Source organism: Populus alba, chromosome 8 (genome assembly GCF_005239225.2).
Source record: "Populus alba chromosome 8, ASM523922v2, whole genome shotgun sequence".
Classification (NCBI taxonomy): Eukaryota; Viridiplantae; Streptophyta; class Magnoliopsida; order Malpighiales; family Salicaceae; genus Populus; species Populus alba.
This window is the reverse complement of record NC_133291.1, coordinates 11641214-11652958: the sequence shown is the minus strand read 5'-3', so window position 1 is coordinate 11652958 and position 11745 is coordinate 11641214. Positions and strand designations below refer to the sequence as shown.

At 32.2% G+C, this 11745-nt stretch overlaps 1 protein-coding gene across 1 annotated transcript; it reads right to left on the bottom strand.

Annotated features, from left to right (window-relative positions):
• Positions 1-8834: 8834 nt before the first annotated feature.
• Positions 8835-10943, bottom strand: LOC118057106 (uncharacterized). The gene is made up of 5 exons (XM_035069575.2): positions 10669-10943; positions 9671-9785; positions 9493-9582; positions 9309-9407; positions 8835-9150 (listed from the first exon to the last, which is right to left on the bottom strand). The coding sequence occupies exons 1-5, from the start codon at positions 10734-10736 to the stop codon at positions 9049-9051; spliced, it is 474 nt and encodes a 157-aa protein (XP_034925466.1). The 5' UTR covers positions 10737-10943; the 3' UTR covers positions 8835-9048.
• Between the last annotated feature and the right edge of the window lie 802 nt (positions 10944-11745).

Sequence of the window (11745 nt, the reverse complement as noted above, 5' to 3'; positions counted from 1 at the left end):
TGTTAGATTACTAGCATGCAAATCCTAAGAAGATAAAGATAAGAAATATGATTAAATACGAAATGAGATACACAATAATTTACGTAATGGTTCCCACTTAGCTATGTTTTCACAGTACAATATAAAAAATTTTACTAAATAATAGGGAATTACAATCTTTCTTTCTACTAATAGAAGAACAACTGAAATCTCTTTATTAACTAGGAAAAAAAAAAACAGACCTCACTTACTCTCTAATAAATACCTCATAATTTTTATTGGGTTTACTTTCCTCTCTTACTCTCCTTTTCTTCTCTTTTGTGGTGTATAAAATAAGTTGGATATATTGTCTATTTATAGGTAAAGTGATGAGGCAAAAGCCATTAAATATTAAGGAGTATATTCCTCCAACTCATCTTCTCACTCATATTATCTAACAACTCATCTTCTCCCAATTAGATGGATTATTAGATGGATTTAATTAAGCGGCTTTACATATACGTTACTTGACTGATCTTTAGAAGGATCCAAGTAAAGCGTGCAAGTGCGAAAATTTACAGTCTCTCGTAAGGCTGCTTACTAGTCAATTGCTCCTTCTTGGTTTCCTTAGTATTTAATGCGATTGCACGTCAGAGTTGTAGCTGAAAAAAAACATGCATACTGCTAGGACGAACTGAGATAAATGCTCGGAATTGAAGACAGGCAATTTAACTGGTTTGGCAATTTGCCTACTGCTGATTTTACTCACAACAGAGAACTTCCCCTGAAATCATTCATTCTCTTCCATAAAATCATCCATTCTCTTACAGCTTGATTTGCGCTTCATTGTAAGTGTAATTTGTCTCCATTCATACCATATAAAACAACTTATCTTGTCCTAATCTGGGAAAGCCCAACAGTTACATGATGACTGGGATGGCATCGAATTCTTCGCTAATTGAAGGACAGGAGACTGCGGAATGGGACAAGGAACACCGAACAAGCCCATTTTTCTACACTATAACTGACGTGGACTTCAAGACTGTCGAGCAGCACATGAGCAAAAGTATCCCTCATAACCAAATGAGAGCCAGTAAATGTTTGAAAAATAAACAAGCAGTATAGTTTCCAACAGTCTTAATTTTTAGATCAGGGAGCCGTTTGGAGCCCCTGTGACATTGATTGGAGGTGCCAAAGTGTTTTTAAAACAGAATCAAAAATACATTTCAAGTGTTCATTTTCATATCTTTTCAGTGATTCAATCGTCAAATCATGCCTAGATTTTCATTTATCTTCGTCAATGTTTAAGGCAACTCCGGATTTTATATTAATTTATTCTCTTAGATCTGGTCAACAAAAAAACAAATGTTATTTTTTGCTTAATAATCTTTTAATATATGTTTGGAAGTTAATAGTTATTTTTTATTTATAAATATATTAAAATAATATTTTTTTTTTATTTTAAAAAAAATTATTTTTAATATTAACATATCAAAATAATATCCAAAAAAAATTAAATACTTAATTTTAAAAAATAATTTTTTTAAAATATTTTTAAAAATAAATCATCTCTAAAAAAGTATTTCATTAAGCATTGAGATGGAATTTCAACCATGTAGTCGATTGAAACTTAAAAAAAAATTATGGTATAGATTTCTAACAATTAATTATTACACACTAGATCTGAAGAAGAGATCTATGTTCAAGTCAATTTTCAATTATTTCTAACTTTCAAAGAAAGGACGAAAGAAAAAATAATAATAAAATAAAGATAAACCAAAAATAGAGATCTATGTTCAAGCCCCTTAACACCAGCTTTTAACCAAAAATAGAGATCTATGTTCAAGCCCCTTAACACCAGCTTTTGTATCATAAGCCTTTAACTCGCTTTTCGGGTCAGAACTGGATTCGATGTCTGCCTGGATTCCGCTGGTCCTCTTGACCACCATTTTCTTTCTTTTGTGAATCTGTGTGATCTCACATCTTGGCCGCACCTGAATATTAAGATCCGACTTTACAATCTGAATTGTTGCGGGGGAGATGTCCCGTCATCTAGTCATTTACATCTACGTCTCTGTAAATCGGAGGATTTTCTTCTGATAACAATTCCTTGACTGCTCCATAAATTCTCGAGGCATTCTCTCCCGGTGTCTGTGGCCTAAAGAAACATGGTACTGAAATTCTTGGACCTGCTTGCTTTGCCAACACTCTGTGATCAACACTAATTAACTTGTCATTGGAGAGGAGCTGCAGAAAATCAAAAGACGAGAAAATTAATACCATGGTGATCTTTTGCTCTGGACCTTGCAAGCTGCTTAGACTCGTCTTCAAAGACTTGAGGCATTTTGTCAATTGTATAATTGAAGTACCAGTAGAAGATCTCCATTATTTACTACTAGAGCTCCACGTTCAGGAGGGACATCAATCCACCGATTGTCATGAAGAACTTGGAATACTAGAAAGAAAAATCTCTTTCTTGTTGTGGCACCGTGTTGCCAAGAAGATTTGAACAACAAGCCGACATACATCAATGTCTTCCTGACTCCATGTGAAACTCGTACCTTAACAGTACTGGGCTCAACCACTTCATCTCTTGTGAGCGCTATCTTTTGGACCAGTTCATATCAGTCCTCTATCTTTTGGACCAGTTCCTATCAGTCCTTGATGAAGAGGAGCGTATAATGTGAATCGAAGCCCATTTCACAACCATCTTTCTTTTTTATATTGCAGCCCTGTAATGGTAATTAGGCCAGCCATTGCAGGTACGGCTAAGCTAATAAATACCCGTAAAAAATGTCTAATGGGCAATGTGCATTAAAGCATATGCATATGGCTTCGGGTATGCGTATCAACTTATACCCTTTTAATACACTTTTTTTTTTTTAAGAAAACATTTAACATGTAGGGATTTGATTGCACAAACTTTCCAATATAGGAACCAAAATGTTTTTTTAAAAAAAAAAACATCAAGGGCTGAAAAATTACTTTTAGGGTATCGAATGCGCGGGGCGGGGCAATAATTTTAATGGGTAGGGTAAAGGGTTGAATTACTGGGTCGACTACCCTACCGATTGTTATCCAGGCCTGTGTTTAGCGAAGATATGTTAAAAATATATTTTGGTTGTGAATGCACTTGTCCATGTTTTTTTTTTTAAGGAAATTAAAAGTTACTCCTAACAAGCACGATTTTAAGTACTGGAACTAATCTTTTCGAGGGAAAACATTGATTAAAAAGAATTACCAATCAATTAATAACATTGTTTAAAAATGCATAAATTACAGAAGACATGAATAAATTACTTGATTCAATTTGTTGATAAACTTCATCTTCTTCTATCCACCAAATATCTCCCGATTTGGGATTTACTCTGCACCATCCTCCTCCTTCAAATGCTTCTTAAATTGGGAAGCTAAGACATTGCATGTTTAATTCCTAGCCTCATTCTCACAGTGCATTTTATAAGAATATCTTGGTTTTATAATCCAAAAATAATGTTTAATGAGCTAATTTATATTCACTTGATTTATTTTTTATGTTATTTTTTTAATAATATTTATTATAAATTTCATCATTCAACATGAAATCCAACAAGATCGATTGAAAATTGATATTCATAATTTGCTTTGATTTGTTTTTTATAATGTTATCTTAGTCTTATACCTAAAGTTATAGATTTGATAAATTAATATGAGTTAAATCATATCATGTTTTTCTATGAGGTTATTTCCGTCTTATGAATCAAATCATGGACTTAACATATCAACTTAGGTTATTTTTTATGTTTTTTTTAATTAATTTTTTTTCAGTTTCATCTTTCAACATTGAACTAGTTGAAAATTGAATTTTATAAGTTATTTAGATTTTGTTTTGATTGGGTTATTTTAATCTTATGATTCAAGTCACGAGATATGTCATCCTAAATTGACTTAAGTCAATATAATATATTATTATATTAATATTAAAAAAAATATCATTTTAAAAAAATTATATTTTTATCCATTATTTAAATTGTTTTTAACTCATAAAATCAAATATTAAGTTGATCTTTTAAATATTTAAATAATATTTTATATTTAAAAAAGAAAAATTAACACAGCACGAAACCTGAAAAGAAGTGTCGATGTGAAATTGCAACTATCCTATATTTTATCAATGTCACAATTTTGATTGGCTGGTTAAGGATAAAAAAGCTATCCTATATTTTCAAGTGGTGGTTCCAACGTTTACAGAAAGCAGTCAGGGTAGAGTTCCAGATACGAAATTGACTTCGATATTTTACCAACGATGAGGTTAGCAAAACCTATTAAATAAAGCACATATGGTGGTACAGAGCTTTCAATATCGTACGTGTCCTGCCGGACCTCCCAATCCTTTTCTTTCTTCGTCTAGCCTAAAATATAGCTCCTCAGTACGAGGGAAGGGCCCGAAAACATGATTCACCTCGTTTGAGGCGACTATTTCCAGTTCAGTTAATTTTTATCTAAAAAAAATAATTATATTAAATTCTTTTAAAAAATTTAAAATTGATTCACACCAACTATTTCAACTTAATTTAATTATATTGAGACAAAAATCAAAACCCAACCGGATCATTTTCAGTTTTCATTCGGTTCAGTTATTTTATACTTAAAACCAAAAATTATATTGTCTTTTGGGATTTTTTATAATTTCAACAGGTTTGGTTTCGGTTTGGCTCGATTTTTTTAGTTTTGCCCAGTTTTTTGGATTTGGCTCCAGTTTTTTCAGTCCAGTTTGGTTTTTTCAGTTCTAGGCTTATTAAATTAATTCCGACCAAACTGATTAATTTTTTAAATATTTTAATAAAAAAAATTTACATTTTGTTTTTTATTTTTTTTTTAATTTTTTTTAAATTTTTTACTCACCTATGCACGTGGATCCATAATTGATATTCAAGAACTAAATAAATAAACAGAATGGCTGTAATGGATTCCAAGAGATCGAGCGAAGTTGGATAATTCCCTTCAACAATTTCTACAATTTATAAGGAAATTGATTTTTTTACTCTTAGAAACGTTTTTTAAAAATATTAACAACATCATCTTGTGGAAAAATAAAAATTATTTATTTTTCTTGTTAAATTAACGGATCGATCATCTATAACACGTCATCAATCTTCTTGATATTAATCATCTTAGAGATATTAAATAAAGCCTTGCAATTACTGAATTAAGCAGTATAATTAGTTAAAATATAATTTTTTTGGAATATACAAACTAATTTGATTGATTTGATTTAAATAATTATAAGTGAATAAAAAAATCGTTCTTATAGAACTCTTGATTGATATATTTTTATAAAAAATAATATTCTTTAAAAAAAAGTTTATAGGTAACAAAATTTTATTGGTTTTTTATAAAGTGGGAAGTTAAAATGTTAAAATTAAATTCATATGATACTCAAGCTTTTAGATATGAAAAATCCCAAGTAAACTTTCAATTTAAATCTACACACACAAGCGTGCTGGCTAGACTCAGGTCTATGTTTGAGTTTGAGTTTATTGTAAAATAATATTTTGAATTATAAGATATTATAGTTCGTCAATTGACATTTAAATTTGAGCTTGATTCATGAATTATTATTTTTTTGCCCATGAAATATTAATAGTATATTCTAGAAGTTTTTTTTTGCAATTCTAAACAGTTTTTTCACCGAAACAAATTCATATTTATGATCAAAACATTCATATTTTTTTTTTTTATGGGGGTGGAGGATGAGTTTTAAATAAGTTTTTTTTTTTTAAAAAAAATTTACACTATTTCTCTCCTTGTTTTTAGTGTTTATTCTTTTTCTTGTTTTCAAATATAAAGTTTAAGTTTACTTTATTGAGAGATAATTGAGTTATTTTATTTTGGTTCAAAAACCTTATTTAAAAGTGTATTTAGATTAAGATAGTGTCGTGATATTCCACATCAGAAGTGAGCGTCCAGAGTCAAGACTTTATGATTAATGCTAGTCACTGATCTGTTGTACGTATTTTATGGCGTTATGCTCGGAAGTTGGCTCGCATCACCAGAAACAAAATCATAAGGGCAGGAGGCCTAAAGCGGACAATATACGATAAGTTGAGCTAGGCTATTACATTTGGTATCAAAGTCGATGATGGCTCGTCTTAAGATGGGGGAATTGTGATATCTCACATCAGAAGCGAATGTCCAGAGCTGAGGCTTTTATGAGTAGTACTGGTCTATCACATGTTGTACGCATTTTGTGGCATTAAGCTCGGAAGTGAGCTCGTATCACTAGAAACAAAATCGCAAGGGCAGGAGGCCTAAAGCGGACAATATACGGCAGGTTGAGCTAGGCTATTACATTTGGTATTAAAGTCGATGATGACTCGTCTTAAGATGGGGGGATTGTGATATCTCACATCGAAAGCGAATGTACAGAGCTGGGGCTTTTATGAGAAGTATTGGTTGATGACCTGTTGTACGTATTTTGGGGCGTTAGGCTCAAAAGTGAGCTCGCATCACCAGAAACAAAATCGCAAGGGCAAAAAGCCTAAAACAGACAGTATATGACAAGTTAGGCTAAGCTATTACAAGTGTTGTTGAAATCTGAAGAGACATGTTGTAAATATTTTAGTTGGACAAAGTGAGGAGCAATAAAGTTTCAAGAACAAATAATTCATTATTGACAAGAACAAAAGTTTTACAACTTTAAAATTCTTTAACAAATATGTATTATTTTTTATTTTTATTTAAATATAGATTTTTTTTTTATTATTGGTAAGCAACCTAGAACTTTAATTTGAAATCAATTATAAGATAAATTTATATTTGGCATGCATGTTGGAATTTTATTATTGTATTTGTGTTGAAAGCATGTTTGTCATGAGTTTTTTTTTTTATTTTAAATGTTTATAGTTTTAAATTTCAACTCTGTACTTTCCTTGAATGTTTTTATTTTTATTTTTTATGATAAACTAAAATTTCTTGCTTCACAGTAGAGAACAATTAATTGAAAACAAATTCAAACTACGTAAAAATGCACTGTTAATACAGAAATGTTGTGTCAAGTAATATATCTTTAACATTTCCAGTACAAATTCTTTTTATACGAATCCTTTAATACGCTTTTAAATTTTTATTTTTATTTTTTAATTTCGGAGCTCGAAATGCAGCAGAGTAGAGGTCCCATCATGGCTTTTGTCGTTGAAGTAGGCGTAAGAATCTCTTACTGTGGTTTCCCTGTACTTTGGAGATCTCTCTTCTGATAACAACTCCTTGATAGGCCATGGAGTCTCGGACGAGGACAAGGCTTGTGCAGAAAAAGAATGCTACAGATACTCTTGGTCCTATACGGTTTGCCAGCACCCTATGCTCCACGCATACGAACTTGACATTTGATATAAAGCTGAAAAACCAGCATCAAACGCAAGGTTAGCCATCAGAAGGGCAAATTATTGATCTCCGGAAACATTTTCCCAGGCAGAAACCTACGAGGAAGAAAATAGTTTTTAGTAGAATTAAAATAAATAAAAAACCCTATAGAAGAAACACTATAGCCTCTCTCACGAACTATTGTGGATGGCAATGGTATTTTTTTTTATGACAGGTGCGAGAATAGAGAGGGAGAAAGAAAAGAAAAAAAAAAAAAAAAAAGAGCTGCCAGGGCATGTCATGCCACCACCACTAAAGAGCTGTTGTGAAGCCCATTCCAACAACACCCATAAAAGCTGTCTTTGAAGCTCAGAGAAGATCACACGTGTCATCCAAACACGACAGTTTTTCTTACACGTCAATACATAAATTATATGTGTCAGCTATTTTTTTAATTTGGTTCTTTATTAGATTTTTTTATTTGATCCCTAATTCTTTTATAACTTTTATTATTTATTTGGCTCCTGTTTATTTTTAATTCTTTGGTTTAGTTTTAAATTTCATTATATCCAAGCCCAAAGAAAACCCAACTAAAAAGAAAAAAAGGGGGAATGAAATGAAAAAAACGTATAGCTAAACCGGGTTGGTTGAAAGAATTGTTGGAGCTAAATTAAGTTTTGAGCAGGGTGATTGGTTCGCATTTCACCCTGCTGATCAAACAAGGTAAGTCAAGCCACTTCCAACACAATTGAATTTAAAACCTAGACTATCCAATGGACCACAATACAATGTAAAACAATGCTAGATAAATAAATAAACAGAAGCTAGGTGATTTTTGATTCAATTATTGATAAATAATTAAATAAAGATACTAAATAATATGTCACTTCACCAGACCTGTTTCTTTACTTGTATTCATAGCTTTGCCAGTAATGATTGTTTTTAGCATTTTTTGTCTCACATGGTAATCAATTATTTTTATTGAACACGTTATTCAGACTTTGGATGCCCATCCCAGATTTCTCATCACCTAAGCACAGGCCAACGGAGACGAATCTAAGGTGCGGGCAGGAATAACCTGGTTACCTAGGCCCCGACAGTTTGAAAGCTTTTCAATATCCCCCGTGAAGTTCAAAAAAAAAAAATATTGAAAGTATTTTTATGAAATGGCCCCCAAAACCAAATCTTGACATCTTACCACCCCACATAATATGATAATACTGAAAGCACGCAGCAGGATTAATGGCTTAGGTACTGGGTTAAAAAGTGAGTTTTAAGCAAATTTTATTACCGAAACAGGCAAGCAGAATATCCTATTAACTCCATAATTTTGTAAATACACAATTAAGTTTGATGACTTTCCTGTATAAGATCTCTGGTGTTAGTTACCAGAGCCCCACACCTAGGAGGTGTATCAAGATTTACCCTAGCTTTTGTTTGCCGTTCAAGAGAGTGAAAGCACAATAAGATACCTAGTGAAAACCCACTCTACCTTCAAAGTAGTTTAAAACATCAACTACAGAGGAAAAGAGAAATGTATCAGAAATAAACCTCCATTTTGACCATGAACATGGCATATTGGATCACATAATCACAACAGAAAAATGTTTCCCTTTTCTTTTTCTTCCAAGTCCCTAGTTTCTAAAAGAGGAAAGCCTCATACAAGCATACAGAACTGGATCTTTGACAAAATCCAGAAATCAAGCCACCGAGCAAAAGGAAACCTTCAAAACATCAAAAGGTTACTTTTTATGATGCTTTTGGTTTGGGAGACCTCTTCTTCACTTGTCTCCTTGGGATCGAGTTCTTCATGCCAATAAAAAAGAGCAATGCCCCAAACAGTGCCAAGTTCTGAAAGAGAAACATACCATGGAATAGCATTAAGAGCTTGTCAGATACATGAAGCAAATGTTAGATTGATCACCAGAAAACAGTAAAGGAAACAGAAAATTCTAAGAAATTAAGAAAAGACAACTTCAAAAACATAAATATAATTCATAAGTGCTAACCTGTGCAAACTTTGCAAAAAGCAGGTTAAATTCCTTGGTGTCAGCGTCATAGTTGTAAAAATCATACAATATTGGGGTGACGATGAGCTGGTGCAGAAGCTGCACAAGAAAAACGCAGCATTTCATGTAATTGCCTGGTCAAATTGCCAGTTCACTACAAGAACAAATAGACTAGTAGACAAACCAGAAGATAAGCTCCAATAGAACTGCCAAGGATGAAAAGAAGGCTTCCAACAGCTTTCACAGACATAGCAGCAGCAACGGCGTGCTTCATCTGTAGAAAACAACTCCATGAGTTATGACATTCAAACAAACCCACTAAGAAAACAAAATGAGCAGGATCAAATTAGTGTAATACGCACTTCAAAATGTGGCACTTGAAATCCAGTATGAGACGACACATGTTTCGAGAAAGAACGGATTTTAGGTGCCATAATATGTGCTGCCGGCCCACCATTGGAACCAAATTCGTTGAACCTACAATCATGAACAATAGATAATGATTCTCAATGATCAACTTGCAATTTAGGTAATATTTGTTATTGTAGAAAAAACAAAAAAAAATCATTTTTTTTTAAAAGCACGGCCAACCACGAAAACAAACTGGACAAAAAGTAGTAAGCAAAAATGCATTTGGCAGTAGTAATGAACAAATACGAAACAAACCGCAAACAGCAGAGCAACCAACGAAATTATCAAAAACCATCTCATCGGAAATCCAAACAACAGAAACCAACAAACTCAACACAGTAAATCAACATAATTACAAGGTCATAGCACAGTTGGAAAGATATCCATCTCAGTTGCAGTACATCTGCAGAAAGCAAAGAAAATGACAACGGTGCAAAACAATCACCATGGATCAAAATTCCAAAGGAAAACATTAAACAAGTAATCTCATTTTAACACAGCATCAAGCTCAAAATGGGTGTTCCATGGAGACACTTGACTTTACTAGTGCCCACGTCTAGAAAGCATCAAAATCAACAGCAACTCATAAATTGTAACATAGCACTAATCTAACTTACCGACCACTAATCAACAATTAACAATATCATGACAACCACAACTTACTCCAAATACGCACAAAATATTCATCAAATACAACAAATTAAAATATCTAACCAAGATCTACTTGTAGTAATTAATCGCCACACCAACTAAAGCAGTAAACACGTAAATTAATTTAAAAAATATATATATACTATCAGATAAATCTATCTAAGGATATGCTTGAAAAACAGAGCATCAGAATCTAGAGTAAGGTGGGAGCATAAGATGCAAACCCCTGATTTTAATATAACTGCAGAAGTTTGTGTTTATAAATAGAAAAGGAAGAGCAGATCTGGAGAAGGCTTACTCTTGCCAAGCAGAGAGAATGAAAACAGAGGCAAAGAGAACTCTCCCGACGAAAGAGATGAAAGCCATTACTGTAGAGATGGAGACACGCTGCTCCTCTACTACTGATGTCCAAAAGCAAACTTATTCTTTTAAGTTTTTGCAAAGATCGAGACAGAGAGGGGGGAGATTTAAAAGGAGCCTAGCGAGGGACGGTGCTTTAAACGGAGACAGGCTTGTTAAAGGACTGGGTTTTTTCGGTTCGGCGCTAAGAGTTCCTCTACTGCTATTCTCACTCTTGAGAGTATGGAAAGATTGATTACTCGCTGGTGTTTGTAGCACTGGCGTTTATTTCAAACTCTACACGTGTAGCGGCCAATCACGTCTGTTCGATGAATGACGTGTTGCTTTATTATCGCGAGCTTGTTTTCCAATCCACCCTGACGGTGTACGTAATCTGTATTAATGTTTTTCAAAATTTTTTGTCTTCGCGTGAGTTACTCCTACTTTTGCAAAATATTACAGTCGAAACAAGTCCTCAACCTACTTTTGGTGGGGGTGATTGCATAGTAATAACAATTATTTTATTGAAAAATATATTAAAATTATAATATTTTTTTATTTTAAAAAATTTATGTTTAATATTAATATATCAAAATAATTTAAAAATATTTAAAAAATAACTTAAAAATTAAATTTTAAAAAACTTTAGTTACTAAATACCCCTTCGTTATATTTTCATTATATTTTCAGTGTATTAATAAATTCACCATCAAATTCTTTTATTAATTTAAATAAATAAAAAATTATTTTTAAAAAAATATAATTACACTTTACATATTAAAACTCTATAAATTTATTAAAACTTCTCACTTCACATGATAAAATATATTGCAGGAAGAAATATATAGGCTATTTTTTATGAGAAAATAAAAACCATGTAAACTTGACTTGATTACTTAACAATTTTTCTGGCTAAAAAAAAATTATACAGTTTAGAATTCATTGATATATTAGGTACCTCGAAAAAAGAAAGAAAGGAGAAGAATAGGACCTAATTAAGATTATAGATTGGGGATTTTTATGAGATTTTTTCAAT

What these genes read in the sequence shown, in the direction of transcription:
- LOC118057106 (XM_035069575.2), bottom strand. Translation starts at nt 10,736, where the DNA reads ATGGCTTTCATCTCTTTCGTCGGGAGAGTTCTCTTTGCCTCTGTTTTC. An exon ending in CTATTGGAGCTTATCTTCTG is followed by an intron (nt 9,408 to 9,492) that starts GTTTGTCTACTA and finishes TTTCTTGTGCAG; the next exon opens with CTTCTGCACCAGCTCATCGT. An exon ending in TTTTTGCAAAGTTTGCACAG is followed by an intron (nt 9,151 to 9,308) that starts GTTAGCACTTAT and finishes TTTCTCTTTCAG; the next exon opens with AACTTGGCACTGTTTGGGGC.